Source organism: Adiantum capillus-veneris, chromosome 6 (assembly GCF_014529385.1).
Source record: "Adiantum capillus-veneris isolate H3 chromosome 6, ASM1452938v2, whole genome shotgun sequence".
NCBI classification, from domain to species: Eukaryota; Viridiplantae; Streptophyta; class Polypodiopsida; order Polypodiales; family Pteridaceae; genus Adiantum; species Adiantum capillus-veneris.
In genome coordinates, this window is record NC_140936.1 from 37266313 (window position 1) to 37283092 (window position 16780).

The window sequence follows — 16780 nt, forward strand, 5'->3', positions numbered from 1 at the left end:
CAAAAATATTAGGCCTCTCTTGGCATCAAGAATGCCCTTCAACCCCTGGACGTCCCACCTCAAGGCACTCTGCCTTAACCATCTAGGCTAGCAGGCATCACTATGCATGCGGCAAGGTCGTATGTATAAAAGTATTTAAAAGTCTTGCCTCCCCTGTTGCGGCGATCCACCATCCCGGATCCTGCCCCTCTTGCAGATTGAGGTGCAGTTGTTGATCCCTTTACTCCACTGCGTATCACTAATAGACAAGTCTTGCCAAACCAAATCCAATGAATAGGGACATTCATATTAGCCTTTCCTAGCCAACATTGTTGTGTCAAAGTTGTTCGTTTGTAACAGCCAACAACCCAGTCACCCCTTGGAGGGGGGTACCCTACGGGGTGCTCAAGCAGGTGCACACTGGGATTTCACTTTGTTCAAATTTTGCAAGATAGAGAAAAACCTAATAGGGGTGGGACAACTCCACAAGGTAGTGGAGAGGTTGCATCATGAGGACAACGGACATGTTAAAGGAAGCTTCAAGAGTGGAGCCTACTTATTGCATATAATGGGATCACAATCTTGTAAGAGTCTCATGCGAGGGAGGGAAAGATGTTGAAGCCCTTTAGGCATGGCAGATTATCCTACGGTCAAGAAGGTAGAGATACTAACGATGGTGAATCTGTTGATCAAATGACCGTGGATGCTACTGCATCCAACTCATTGTACCTTTTGATCACACACATTGCATGTGTGCTTGTGTCGCTATTACTGGTCGAGGGCCTCTTTTGTAGAATATCAAAACCTTCCTTTGGCATTCACAACAAATGTGGCACTCTTCCATTTTTTCAAGCTGGGCCATTGACGACTAAGTGTATTGGCATATGGAACGATGCGGCAATCACCTTGGGCAAGTTTTTAGGGTTTAAGTTCTATATGTATCTTGTTGGGTTTTGCTCGTTTTTATGATTGCTCGAAAAGCTTTTCTCGGAGTTTGAAATTCCCCTTAAGTCATCGACCTCCCAAAAGGGAGGCTCTTGTGAGATCAAGACTCCAAGCCACCCATGTTTTCCTCTCCTCAATTCCACAATCAAGGATCATGTACGATTGATCCCTTCTAGGCGGGGCATGTCATTTAATGAGAGGGTAGCTTGTGGATCTATCTTCAAATCTTGCAAGTGTTTCTTGGAGCTCATCTTGAGAGACCTTTGGCATACAATTAATTAATTTGGAAATATGTCGAGAGGGTGCAAAGGATATCGTTCATTGTTATCACACACCTAATTATGCACACAAGGATTGAGAAGAAATCTTTGGAGCATTTCCACTAAGGACAACGATGCGCTTATTTTGTAGTATCTCAAAATAAGTGAGAAAGACTTGGCAAAAGACCTTCCTTCCCCAATCCATTTGTGAGTGCTTCAGTGCTTACATCTAGAACAACATGGAGGTAATTCGATGCTAGATGACAAAAAGAGTAAAGTAAAAATGTCTATAGCCTTGACTTTACATATAATTTCATAATTATATAATTATGAGCTGGCTTAGGAGGGCGCGGCGTAGACGACAGCGTTGACAAGGAGGTGACAGACCTCGCCCTCGCCGGGCTTTCTGTTGAGCTTGCGCATGGCCGGGTGGTTGGGACTGAAGCCGCTGGTGTCGAGATGGCAGGAAACGCCCAGGTTGTCGTAGGTGGTGGTCTTGCCTGACGTCTTGTCGGTGACATTGGCCGACATCTTGTAGATGTTGGTGCTAGGCAGGTTGTGGCAGTACTGCGCCGTGAAGGCGAAGGACATGGTGTGGCAGGAGTACTGCTTGGTGCCAGCGGGGCTGACCAGGTCCAGGCTCAGGATGGTGAGCGGCTGGTCCACGATGGTGGCGTCGTAGAAGAACTCCATGGCCTTGGGAGTGCTTGTGCCCACCCTGCTGGTAACGAAGGAGGTGAGGTCCTCCAGGGAAAACGAGCAGGTGCGATCATTGAAGCCCTTGGGATCCTTGTCCGTGCACATTTGCAGGTTGGTGGCAATGGCGGTGGCCATGTCGGAGGTAGGCGCGATGTCCAGTGTGCTGAGCACGCTGGGCAGCTTGTTGACGGACATGGGGAGGAGGTCGGAGATGGGCTTGGGCAGGAAGGACCTAGAGGTGGAGAGGCGCGACCCTAGCAACTCGGGCTCGGAGACTGTGATCGTATTGCCGGGCTGCATGTCGCTGAAGCGGGTGAAGAAAAGCTCCAGGGTGGTCACGGCTTCCGCCGCATGCTTGTTACGGCATTGAAGGATGGTGTCGTCCAGCAGCCTTCGACGCCTGGACATGCGCGTGCAGCTGTTGAAGGCGAGGGAGGAGGCCGTGGCGCCGCACTGGATGTGGGCCTGACCGCAGAACTCATCAGTGTTGGTGAAGCGGCCGGAGGAGGCGAGCTGCTGCGTGTAGTTAGCCACCTGGTCTGCGGAGAGAGGGGACTTGAGCGCCGCTAGGCCCGGAGACAGAAGCATGCCGGGTGGATCACGTGCTTGTGCCGCTGCGAGTGCCGCGAATAATAATATTGCTGCCTGCACTAACGCGGCAGCGAATGATAGGTGCATGAGCAGGGCACGCTGACGTTGCCCGGTGGAGGCCGCCAGCGGACACACACACACACACACACAGAGAGAGAGAGAGAGAGAGAGAGAGACAGGACCCTCCTCCGAGGCTCCGCCTGAATATCCTCTGGAAAAATCCCCACATTCAGGACATCTCCGTGGGCCCGCTGGCTTCTCACGAGTACCAAAGCTTACTAACCAGTCTCAACACCCCCCATCCAATGCTCGAAAAAAAACGTAATCCCACCTACAAATTTTGAAATTTACCTCTAAATTTTATTATTGAAAGTGAGAAAACCTTCAAAATTTTGAAAATTTTAGTGTAATTTGGTGTGACAACCTTCAAATTTTGTCAATTTACCTCTGTTGTGTCACATATGTAGGTTTGCCAAGTTTTTGGAAGAAAGGTTTTTTCGAGCACTGTCGGTCCCCCCGATCTATTCTTTTACCCAATAGTCATGTGTGTGAACACCCTTAGGATAACGAGGGCATGCGCATGCATAATTCGCCCATCATTCTAGGGCTAACTTATCTTCCATAGTCCCTTCGCTTTGGCTTTGTGCATATTAGCACCCAATGATCAAAATCGTGACGCCTACATAATCAAAATCGTAGGCTTTTACTGGCTACTCTTTAAATAAAATATGTTGATACCTCCAAAGATTCTTGCCTTCTTGTCCAGCTAAACCCCCATCTCACCGCTCCTGATGTCCCCGCTCCTTCCTCCTTGCACTGCCATCCCACCTACAAGACTACTATGTAAGCGTCCCACCCCCTCTCATCACTTCCCAAAAAACACACACACACACATCTCTAGGAGCCCCCTACACATGCAATCTCAGAGCATATGTAGGCCTGGAGGTTCCATGCCAGAGAACCAGTCGAATAGGAGCAAAGGCAATTGTGGTGATGACAACCATGATGAGATTTCAAGGCAAGGGTCGATGACAACAACAGAGACCTACATGCGCAATGTGTGTGTGTGTGTGTGTGTGTGTGTGTGTGTGAAAGAGAGAGAGAGAGAGAGAGAGAGAGAGAGAGAGAGAGAGAGAGAGAGAGAGAGAGAGAGACGCACTTGATTTCCTTCTCGTGACTCCGTCCACGTGGTCGGAGCAAACGAGACAGAATCCTCCAAGATTCTATATTTTTTCTTTTTCTATAGCTAACTACTAGCCTACTAGCACCCAATGAATCTTTTTTATAAACAATTGAAAAGCCAAATTTATGGTTTAGGGTTTAGGATCGATATTCAATTTCCATATCTTAACAGTGTAAGAGCTACCTTATTTACCTATTAGAATTTTCTTGCACACTTTTGCATTTCATGATACTGATTGTGACAGTTTTCTTTTTCAATGCAGACACCATGTTTCAACTTCTGTCAGAACATGGAGGTGGTGACCCCCCAATAGCCATCACCCCCTCAGTAGAGGACTCCCCCACAATAGCCCACATCCACCAGAGCAGGCACCAACACCCCATGTTCCTACACCCTCTCTAGCGGACATACACTCTCTGGCGGAAGAGTTGTTTCATCGGGCGAGGCGCCTTCACAATCTTTCGACATGTGGGTCCAGAGTCTAGGTCAGTGGTGGTAGAGTCCTTCTAGGAGTGGGCACGTGTGCACCGTGTTGGGCATAGAGGCTTGTCTTGGTGTCAGTTGAAGGCCCTTTCTTCAATAAGCTCACTCACTTTGCAGCAATTTGGTCCCCGGCCAAGAGCCTTAGTGGCATGAGCACCCTTTTGCATAGAGGACTGGGCATAAGAGAGCATGCCCTTCTATGTTACGTGACATACTACCGTGCCTTGTCTCACCACTTGGAGGTGCCTACTCACTTTTCTTTTCATCTCTACGCAGTGTTTGTCCTCGGGCACGATGTGGACTACTTTAACAGGCGTTGACAAGGAGGGTTGAAAGCGTTTCACCTCTATAGCATAGGCTGCCTGCAGCTTGGAATGGATACTCGCACACCCAAATGGTAGAGTAAACTCACCCAAATAGGTCCTTATTCACTCAAATCAAGAGGCAACTTGTTGGGATTACAAGCTCTCACCAACGCAACAAGATGCGTGTAGAGAGTCGGTGACGATGAGTCTTGGGATCACATCAAAAACTATCGGGCATTTTCTGGATGAGCATAAAGTCTTTAAGTCATTTCCCACTAGCCTCATGCATATATGTGTAGATAGCCCTCCAAGTTTTGGAAGTGGCCCTGTACAAATTCATGTACAAAGGTGTGATTTTTCCAAACTTGGGTGTTGATGTTTGGGATTGTTTGAGTCCCCGAAACATGGTTTTTAATAAATATTTCCAGCCCTGCTTTATAGTTCGTGAATCGAACATGTACATCATGAGTTATGAGCATCCGAAGTGGACTGTCTCAACTTAGAAAGTGATGGCAAGTGCATGCGACAAAAGCAATTGGGCCAACTTGAGGGTCTAAGATTAGAAATGCTGAAATTGTAAGTTTTTGGAGATAGCCGAGAGGATGGGCTCTAAACCGTGTGTTGCAGTGCATCATCCAGTGAGACGGGAGTAGCAGGTTATGCCTTGAGGAAAGTTGTTCAAGAAGTCATCCTGCTTGGGAGAGAGACTGGAAACTAGTGGGGAAATGGGGAGTTTGGAAGCCTTGAGGAGGGGGTTGCCATGTGTCATGGGATAATCCCACATGAGAAGGACAAAGGGGAGAATGGGGGGTATATAGGCCAAAGGAGGACCCCCTATAGCTTGTATCAATTGGAGAGAAGCTTGGCTCGGTGGCCTTCATGGGCTAGTGGGCTTGATGGGAGAGAAATGGTGCATTTTGTGAGTGCACATTTATTGGACAGGCGCCTAGACATCCCTTTCGGTCCACTGGCCACTTGCCCCCACCCCATGCCTTGGTCAAAGGATCACCAGACACCTCATTTTTCACCCAAAAAAAGGCCAAAATTGAGCCAATTAAAAGGTGCCTACAAATGAAGCCTTGTCGGCTGAGTAGGGAGAGAAGATTTGGGGGAAATAAAAGATGAGTGGGCCCCCTTTTTAATAGCTGCAACACATGTACAACTTCCAGAGAGCTCATTTTTTAGCAAGAAAGAGTGTACCCCTATGTTTGAGTGGCTATAACTCTTTCATCTCTCATCTGTTTTTTGCGTATGGATACTCTATGGACATCTCCACGATACAGGCTTCATCATGATGTCCTCTGTTTATCCTAATTTTTAGTGTGTTCCATGCTTGAAGGGTTTTTCATAAATTTCTAAAGGTGTTTACCACATATGTTTTCGGCAGTGTCATAGTCCTTCCTTCTGACGGTGTGATCCGTGCAAGACTATAGAGGCACTCGTATTTCTTGGTGTTTGCATGCTAGCAATGCTAATCAAGCCAATGTGAAGGTAAAGTTGATCCAACAAACACACATACTCATATCCTCTCACACTCAACTCGATTCCAAAATCTCTCTCACTCTTTCTTACTCACTCAACCCCAATGGCACACACACACACACACACACACACACACACACGTAGACTATGTGGAAAATGCCTCTATCTTCTACACCAAAACACTATAACCATGGAGAAAACACCAATGAGAGTGCACCCAAGATGATCCCGAAAAATCAAATTGATAAGAGAAAGGTGTAATTCAAAGGCGGGAAGAAGAGAAACATCGTGCACACACACACCACCATGAATCCTCTTGGGTGCCTCTCTTAGAATAACAAATTCTTAGTTTTTTCACTTCAGAAAGCACCCCCCGCCCCTTTTTTTTGTCCACGGCATGTGAGCTGATGTGTCAAAAATTTGCCTATCTAGACCAAATTTAACTAGTTTTTGATCCATTTTTACCTATATAAAAAGCCATTTTCGATGGGGATTGGGGCAAACGGTTACCAAAAATCACCAAATTTGTCACTATGATTCCTCAAAGAATTTCAAAGAACTACACTTCAGAATCCATCACTTTCTATACCTGATGCATGTGATTTGGATAAAATATGCAAGGACATAGCTGAGGTGCAATATAGGCGACTACATAGATCACATTTTTGCGCATGAGCCTGAGCATTATCTATACTTACAATTGTTTCATTGAGACTCAAAATAATATTTACATCATGTACAATACATTTTAGAAAACCATGACGCCACAAATAAGGGTCCAATCCCTCAAGGGATATGTACATAACGATGACCTTGCTTGAGACGCGTGAGTATGCACATGGCATATACATATGCGACCTCTTCAAAAAAGTTGGAAAGAATCCATAAAATCCTTACATGTTTTCTTAGTCACATAAAAAAACTTGTCATAACTTGCCAACCCCGTAGTGTGCTAGATCATTCATGATCAACAACAACAATTTCTAGGGCAAACAAGGAGCACATTTCATCCCTAGAAGTTACCTAGCTACATGTAAAGGGACATTTGAGTTGTCATTCTCTTCAAGAATTATATGATCATTTACAATTGTCATCATTCGTGTCACATACTTCTTGAGCCTATATCCATTAACTCTAGATGAGTGCATGGTTCCATCCAAATCAACAAGCTGATAAGTGTCATTCTTGTACTTCTTTGCTACCATGAATGGACCCTCTCGTGTGTTTTGAAACCTGTTTTGAAAGGTTCTATCTAATCTGCTATTCTATCTTAGTACCATTGCACCCTCCTCTATCTTTTTGTGCTTCAATGTTTCGTTGAACCTTCTTTGTTGATCATGTTGATTTTTCTCATAATGCTCAAAAGCAACAGTACTATCAAGTTGTAAACATTGTAAATAAAAAAGTTTCTCTTTGAGCATGTCCATTGCCTCTTCATTTAACTTTATGAATCTTGATGGAAGGAATCTCAACTTCAACGGGCAACAACGCTTCCTTTCCATACACCAAGTGAAATGGAGAAAATCCAGTTCTTGGTTTCCACAGATGTTCTATAAGCCCACAAAGCACATGAAAGTTCAAGATCCCATGTTTTACTATGACTTTGAGTCATTTTGGTAAGTATCCTCATAAGCTCTCCATTGAATATTTTATTCATTCCATTTTATTGTGGATAATATGGAGTGGTATACCTATGTTGTACCTTCAACTTCTCACATAAATAGGCAAACAACTCTCCACAAAATCCTGGACCATAGTTAGAGAGAAATTCCAATGGTATACCAAACTTACAACATATATCCTCATACACAAATTTCCCAACATCCTTGCTAGTGATCTTCTTTACTGCCTTTGCCTCTACCCATATTGACAAATAGTCAACTGCAATAAGAATAAACATTTTCCTCTATCAGTCATATGCAAAGGTTTCATGGGCATCACAATCCATCTCAATGGTCTAGGGCGGCACAATCACCAAATTTTGGTCGTTGAGCCCAAGGCCAAAAAATTGGAGATTATGCCACCTTGGACTGACGAGATGACAGCAGATGGCCATGAAACCTTGCAGGGGTTAGGGAAGCACTATACTCCTTGTCCATATAAGTTTCATGGGCATCATAATTCATCATAGTCCAATTTTGGCAGATGGGCCCTTGGCCAATCCAAAGCCAAAAATTAGCGATTGTGTCACATTCAATCAATGAGACGACAATGGATGGCCATTAAACTTTACACCACCCTTGCAAAGTTTCATGGGCATCACAATTTAGTCTAGGATGACATAGTCACCAATTTTGGCTATTGGGCCCATGGCGAGCCCAATGCCAAAAAAAAATGGCCGATTGTGTCATCTTGGACAAACAAGATGGGAGCGGATGGCCATGAAACTTTGCAGGGCTTGGGAAAGCACACAAGTACCTTTCCCTGCAAAGTTTCATGGGAGTCACAATCCACCTTGATGGTCTAAGGTGGCACAATCGTCAGCTTTTGGATGTTGGACCCTTGGCGAACCCAAAGCCATTAAATTGGCGATTGTGCCACCTTGGACCAATGAGATAGCAACAGATGGCCATTCTACTTTACAGAGGTGGAGATAGCACACTAATCCGTGCCCTTCCAAAGTTTCATGGGCATCTCTCTCGATGGTCTAGGGTGCCAAGATAGCCAAAATTTGACCATTGGGCCCTTGGCAAGCCCAAAGCCAAAAATTAACGATTGTGCCACCCTCGATCAATGAGATGGAAATCTATTTCCATGAAACTTTGTAGAAGAAAAAAATCACAATAATTAATGCTCATGAAAAGTTTCATGGGCATCACAATCCCACTCGACAATGTAATGCAGCAGTGGACCCTTGGCGAGCCCGAAGCCAAAAAAATGGTGATTGTGACACTCGTGGACCAACAAAATGGCAGCAGATGGCTATGAAACTTTGCGAGGGAGGGGAAATCATACTAATCATGTCCTCTACAATGTTTCATGGGCATCACAATTCATCTGAATGGTTTAGGGTGGCACAATTGCTAGCTTTTGCCCTGTTGGGCCCTCGCTAGTCCAAAGCCAAAAAGTTAGTGGTTCTGCCACTCTAGATTGAGAGATGAAATGCGAATGGCCATGAAAATTTTTTGGGGGGAGGGGGGGAAATTTTGGTTGCCCAAATTTTGGTCGTCCAGTCAAAGCCAAAAAAATGCAATTGAAGACAACAACAATGGCCATGAAACCTTGCAAGGGTGGGGGAATCACACTAATCCCTACCTCTACAAGTTTCATGGGCATCACAATCGGTCTTGGCCTAGTTTGGCAGTCACGTTCTTATTAGCCCAAAGCTAAGAAATTGGTAATTGTACCACCTTCAATCAATGAGACAACAATGGGTGACCGTGAACTTTGCAATTGTAGGTTAAGCACACTAATCCCCACCCATGAAAAATTTAATGGGCATTGAAATCTATCTCGATAGTCTAGGATGCACAATCACCAAACTAGCAATTGTTGTCATCTTGGGGCCCACAAGACGAAAGCGGATGGCCATGAGAACTTTCAAGGTAAGTTATAGCACACAATACCTTCCCCTCCAAAGTTTCCATGGGCATCGCCATCCCTCGCGATGGTCTAGGTGCCACAATCGCCAACTTTTGGCCGTTGAAACCGTTGGCGACTCTAAGCCAATAAAGTGTCATTGTGCCACCCCAAACTAGCAATTGTGTCATCTTGGGCCCACAAGACGAAAGCGGATGGCCATGAGAACTTTCAAGGGTAAGGTAAGCACACTAATACCTTCCCCTCCAAAGTTTCATGGGCATCGCCATCCATCGCGATGGTCTAGGGTGGCACAATCGCCAACTTTTGGCCGTTGTACCGTTGGCGACTCTAAAGCCAATAAAGTGTCAATTGTGCCACCCTTGGCTGATACAAAACAACAATAGATGTCCATGAAACTTTTCACAGGTGGAAAAAGAAACTAAATCCCTACCCATGATAAGTTTCATGGGCATTGCAAACCGTTTTGACAGTTTGGGATAGCACAATTACCAAATTTTGATAGTTGGGTCCAAAAAATTAATGATTGTGCCACCCTCCACCAAAGACATAGCAATGAATGGCCAGGAAACTTTTAAGAGGAAGATAAAGAACACTAATCCATGTCTATGCAAAGTTTCATGAAAATAGCAATTTGTCTCGATGATTTAGGGTAACTATGGGCCCTTGGGGAGCCCAAAGACAAACAAATTGGTGATTGTGCCACCCTGAACAGAGGATATGGGATCTGGGAAATAATAATAATGTATAGCTAGCCTTGCAAAGTTTCATGGGCATCACAATCCATCTCGATGGTTGAGGGAGGCATAATTACCAACTTTTGTCCATTGGGCCCCTGGCGAGCCAAAAGCCAAAGAATTGGCCATTGTGCCACCCTCGATCAACAAGAAGGAAGAAGATTTCCATGAGAATTTGTATAGGAGGGAGAATTATACTAATCCTCACCCTTGAAAATTGTAGTGGGCATCACAATCCATCTCGATCGTCCAAGACGGCACAATCGCCAAGTTTTGCATGTTGGGTCCTTGGCGATGTCAAAGCCAAATTTTGAATATTATCTACCCTAGATCGAAGAGATGAGAGAAAATGACCATAAAAACTTTTTGATACTGGGAGAGAAAAAAAATCCCCACCCCTAAAAAGTTTCATGGACATCGCAATCCGTCTTGACGGTCTAGAACGGCACAATCGCTAAATTTTGTTCGTCGAGTCTAAAGTCAAAAAATTGGCAATTGTGCCACCTTGGACGGAGGAGATGACAATAGATGTCCATGAAATCTTGCAAGGTTGGGGGGAGCACACTGATCCCTACCCCTATAAGTCTCATGGGCATCACAATGTGTCTCGGCCCATTTTTGGCAGTTGGGCCCTTGGCCAGGCCAACGCAAAAACATATGCGATTGTGCCACCTTTGATCAATGAGACGGCAATGGATGGCCATAAAATTTTGCAGGAATGTGGGAATCCCACTATCTCCCACCCTTGAAAATTTCCATGGGCATCACAATCCTTCTCAACAGCCTAGGGAGGCACAATGGCCAACTTTTGCCCATTAGGACTCTGCCAGTTCAAAGGCAAAAAATAGGGTGATTGTGCCACCCTAGACCAACGATACACGAGAAGATAGCCATGAAACTTTTCTAAGGTTTGGGAAGCAGAGTAATCCCCACTCTTGAAAAGTTTCATGGGCATCGCAATCTGTCTCGATGATCTAAGGTGGCACAACCACAAAATTTTGGTCATCGAGTCCAAGGCCAAAAAAATGACAATTGTGTCACCCTAGACGGACGAGACAAAAACAGATGGCCATGAAACCTTGTAGGGGTAGGTTAATCACACTTATCTTTTCCCTTACAAGTATCATGTGCATCACAATCCTTCTTAGTTGAATTTTGATAGTTGGACTCTTGGCAAACCCAAAGCCAAAAAATTGCCAATTGTGTCACGGTTGATCAATGAGACAGCAATGGATGACCATAAAACTTTTCACGAGTGGGGTAAGCACACTAAACCCCACCGACATAAAGTTTCATAGGCATCACAATTTATTTGAACGATCTAGGATGCCACAATAAACAATTTTGGCGATTGGGCCCATGGAGACTCCGAAAGCCAAAAAAATTGGTCAATGTGCCATCTTGGACCGACAAGACTGGATCGGATGGCCATGAAATTTTGCAAGACTGGTGTAATAACACAACTAGATTCCCGTGTAACGTTTCATGGGCATCAAAATGTATCTCGATGGTCTAGGGTGGCACAATCGCCAACTTTTGGATATTGGACCCTTGGCAACCCCAAAGCCAATACACTAGTGATTGTGCCATCTTGGACCAACAAAACAACAATGGATTGCATTCAAACTTTGTACCGGTGGGGAAAGAACATTAATTATTTCCCTCATAAAGTATCATGGGCATCACAATATGTCTCGACGGGCTAGAGCGGCAGTGGACCCTTGGCGAGCCCAAAGCCAAAAAATTAACAATTGTGTCACCCTTGATCGATAAGACGGCAACAGATGGCCATGAAACTTTGTAGAGGGAAGAAAAGCACACTAATCCATTCTCTTTCAAGGTTTCATGGGCATCACAATCTATCTGGATGGTCTAGGGTGATAGTGGGCCCTTGGTGAGCCCAAAGTTAAAACGTTTGGCAACTATAACATCCTGAACCCAGAAGATGGCACCGGATGGCAATAAAACTTTTTGAAAAAGGAGAAATCATACTCATCCCCATCCCTACAAAGTTGTATGGGAATCTCAATCCATCCCAAAGATCTAGGATGGCACAATTTTGAACTTTTGCTCGTTGGTCCCTTCACGAGCCCAAAGACAAAAAATTTATGATTGTGCCACCTAGAACAATGAGATGTGAGCGGACGGCCATTATTTTTTCTTTGCGGTGGGGGAAGCACAATAACCACCACCCATAGAAAGTTTCATGGAAATCACAATTTATCGCAATGGTATAGGGTGGCACAACCGCCAAGTTTTGGTCGTCGAGCCAAAAGCCAAAAAATTGGGATTAGTGTGATTTCCCCACGCTTGCAAAGTTTCATGGGCATCACAATCCATCTCAAAGGTTTGGGCTAGCACAATTGATAAATTTTACCATTGGGCCCTTGGAAAGCTCAAAGCCAAACAATTGGTGATTATGCCACCCTACATTGACAAGACGTGAGTGAATGTCCATGAAACTTTTCTAAGGTGGGGGTTTGCCAAATTTTGGTCTTCGAGTCCAAAGCGAAAAAATTGGCAATTGTGCCACCCTTGATGGACAAGACAACAAGAGATTTCCATGAAACCTTTCAGGGGTGGGAAGAGCACACTAATTCCTTCCCCTACAAGTTTCATGGGCATCACAATCCATCTCAGCCCAATATAGGCATTTGGACCCTTGGCTAGCCCAAAGCCAGACGATTGTGCCACCTTTGATCGATAAGGCGGCAACAAATGGCCATGAAACTTTGCAAGGGTGGGGGACGCACATGAATTCCCACTCTTGAAAAGTTTCATGGGCATCACAATTTGTCACCATGGTCTAACAGGACATAATTACTAGTTTTGGTGATTGGGCTCTTGGTGAGTCCAAAGCCAAAAAAGTTGGCGATTGTGTCATCTTGGACCGACAAGATGGAAGCGGATGGCCATAAAAATGTGCAGGTGTGAGATAAGCACAAAATTGAATTTCCTTGCAAAGATTCATGGGCATTGCAATCCGTCTGGATGGTCTATGTAATGCATGGGGTGACTTGAGCCTGGAATCCACCTCCCACTATATAGGCAATGATCCTAGACTTTTGCCTTAGCCGGATTACCTTGTCCACATTGCCTAGTCTGGCCCCTCGCCCAGTCCATGACTCCGTGGTCTTGCCCTTGTCCCGACATTACTCCCCCCTTGGAGAAGCGTTTTCGTCCTCAAAAACACAAGTGTTGTATCTTCATAAGAACATTGATGTTTTCCACCGTTGCATCCCACATGGATTCAACAATTCATTAGAGCGGAACCCGGTTTAGTAGGAGGTTCAATGAAAGAAAGAATAACATCTTTATTCTCCACATTGTTGTCCGTATGAAACAGTCTTGGTTAACCGATGCATAACCAACATAGCGTGAAGACTCCATATAGAACTCACTTGAGAATGCTAAATGAGTCATCACAACTAAGAGGTGTCTAATTACAAACCCAGGTTTCAAACTTTTTGAAAACACCGCAAAAATGCAAGAAAACCTTGGCGCAAATTTCCATACAATTGTGAGCCAGATTTCCAACTCGCGTGAGTATCTTCAAAAGCTCATAGCTAGTGAGGGATAGAATAGGGAGTGTCCTCATGTCAGACTTTTGAACATTTTGAAGCACACAGAAGTACCTCATACTTTGTCAGCACCCCTGCTAAGTCCTTGACTTATGAAAATATTGAAACGGTATCCAACCCCCCCACAACAGGTGTTCAAAGCTAAAAACCTAACCTAAGAAAATTCTAAAATAGGGAGAGAATCACCCATTTAGAATGCGTTGTTCTAACATATGCGCTTAGCAAATCCTTTAGCAAAGAATACGTGTAAGTTGCCCATCCAACATGAAATGAATAGCAACAGTAACAGTGAGGTGATTTCCCCCAACTACTTATAGACAGTCTTCCATGACTAATGATAAACTACAGCCATATATTTGATATGGAGTGGAGACAACCAACGAGTTTGAAAGCGGGTTGGACTGGAGTAAGCTCATAGAGTTTATACCATCCAACCACATACACCCATCTTGAGCCAGTACCTTGTATGGTAGGGTGTAAACTCATAATAAATCTGCAGTAGAGATTGCACTTGCAATGCAAAAAGGTGCAAAAAAGAATAGAGTCCATGAATTTGCATGCCGCTCCAAATAAATCAATGTTAAACACTAGGGCCCATAACACCTAGGGTGCATGCATTTAACACAAACTTATCTAAACCTGAATTCCATAACGAGACTTTCCATGGTACATAGGTGAAATCCTTTCAACAAGAGTTGGACCATAACAGAATGTGAAAGCTCAGTCACACTTAGGTACCAACCATGAGAAATTCTCAGTAACTTAGCATACTTGGCTATATGTAGAAACGACCCTCCGTTAAGGTGGTTTCACAACACTTCTCATCACAACAAGTCTGTACTAAGTACTCGATAATTTTTGGCCATTGAAATTGTTCCTGATACGGTGTGATCCAAATGGTCTAATCAACGGAAGCAACCAGCACGTAGGGATGTCTTGTGACACATCATTAGGAATTAGGTGCTAGTGTCAGTCTTAGAGACTCATATTCTCAACATGTGGAATATGTCTCTAATAAGGATGTCTGTAAAAATAACATCCTTTAAGTACGAGATGTACTTGTGTGTGGAGGTAACTACAAACACTCTGCGACACAAGTGAGAGGGACCCTCATGATCATTGCTCCACACTGGCTAAAAAGAACTCCTTGAGTTCCTAGACCATGTTGTATCCCATGTGACAACATGTGCCAAATCAAACCCTACACGTGGATTCATAGTAGCATAAGGCAGAAAAATATATGGGACACGACAGCCCAAACTGCTTTGTTTCGACATGCGCTTGGCATGTCTCTGAAACATTCAAGCGTATTTATACGACCTAAAAAATCCAAGGAAACAATATAAAAAAAATGAAATAACACCAAATCAATAGGTGCATACCTGGAGAATTGAACTTAATGTTCACTTACCCGTATTCAAATGCACGGAAGCATGTCTCCCACTTGTGAAAGAAAACAAACAACATTGCACTGGGTACCTTGGGTGTTGCCGTCACAATCCAAACCCGTTGGTTATAATCTACGTAGTGAAACCCCTTGGTAAGACCCTTTATAGAATCTGCTCAGCTAGCAGGTAACGGTAACCAACATAGTCAACCGTGTATAGAAATGATCGGAAGTACTTAAAAAGTTGAATTTGTCCTTTACCCCATGGTAGATTACAGACTTCTATCCTTGAAAGTACAACTGGGATAGATCAAATTGTGATCCTTAATGCCTATGGGGTGATTTAGTAAACAATTTATCAAAACTCAACTTGAGCGTCACACTAAAAACATGTAGTGCAAAAATGACACCATAAACATCCGTAATGACAAGACTCTTGCTGTCCATTAACATCGATGTGCTTGATGTGTACTCCTTTGGGCAGATGTGTTCGATCTTAAGAACAATCACCCAAGAAATGCCAACAATTGGGTCTTACCCAAGATCTGACAATGACTCTTAGCCAACGTGTGTGGCTCCTAGCCCTTATGGCAGTTAGTGTTCAATCAATGAACTGGTGAAGAAAAATTTAGATGGCTAATTGCCCTATTTCTAGCTGAGAGTTAGAGCACCTTGGTTCAGGCTGACTCCCAAACAAACATGTTCAAAATCTTCTTAGAAATTTTTCATTATTCTTTGAGAGGAATAAGAAAGAGATAGAAGGAGAGTATGCTGGGTTGAGGAACGTTCCTTAAGTGTCTAGAGTATGTACCCAATCTGTGTGCGCTTATGCATCTTATGCTTGACTTGCAGCTTATCCTATAAGAATTCCACAGTTTGCTCTCGTATGACTTTCTCATCGAGAGAGCAAACAGGAAAACACAAAACACATCCCAACCCACCGACCTTGCACGGGTAGTGATCGTACCAAAATGTCTTAAATAGGGCACTTTGCCGGTGATTAAATCCTAAATTTAGGTTTCTTTGAGTGTTGGTATGTGATGACAGCAACCAAAAAGAAAATGATGTGTGAGAGCAAAGACGTACTTTATACCACCTAGAGGGCATGCCTTGCATACAAAAGTGGAAATACTGGGCTATCATGATAACCGTAAAAGTTAACACCATAAGTGCCTTGCACTAGACTGGTAGGGATTTGGTGAGATGATATCCCGATTAATGTAGTTGCACCAAACTTGGTGGCTATTGCTCTCGACGCCAAGTCAATCATAGCACACATTAGACGCCTTGCATCACGTGAAATGGCCAAGCATTTGGTTGTGCACAGCAAACGATATTGTGACATGTATATCATGCACACCCTAATGCACTGATCTTGTATGCATCTCATAATGTTGTCGGCTGATTGTATAAGCCGAGATTATGAAACTGGTCATACCAAAAATTATTATATGAGAAAAGAAATTGGGGCATAACACTATCCAATTCAAAAAATGGACAATACTCTGAAAAGCCACATGCACGTATGAAGACATATAACTAATGTGCCCTGCACCAAAACTGGAGTTTATGTCGAATCACGAACTAATGCATCATGCTTACGTTGTC

The 16780-nt window shown here is 44.0% G+C and overlaps 1 protein-coding gene across 1 annotated transcript; it reads right to left on the reverse strand.

Annotated features, from left to right (window-relative positions):
* Positions 1-1523: 1523 nt before the first annotated feature.
* On the reverse strand, positions 1524-2561 carry LOC147455356 (BURP domain-containing protein 3-like). The gene has a single exon (XM_086515241.1). It carries the CDS (start codon positions 2559-2561, stop codon positions 1524-1526), a length of 1038 nt encoding a protein of 345 aa, XP_086371367.1.
* Positions 2562-16780: the final 14219 nt, after the last annotated feature.

Coding starts and splice junctions, on each gene's coding strand:
- LOC147455356 (XM_086515241.1), bottom strand. CDS start 2,561: ATGCACCTATCATTCGCTGCCGCGTTAGTGCAGGCAGCAATATTATTA.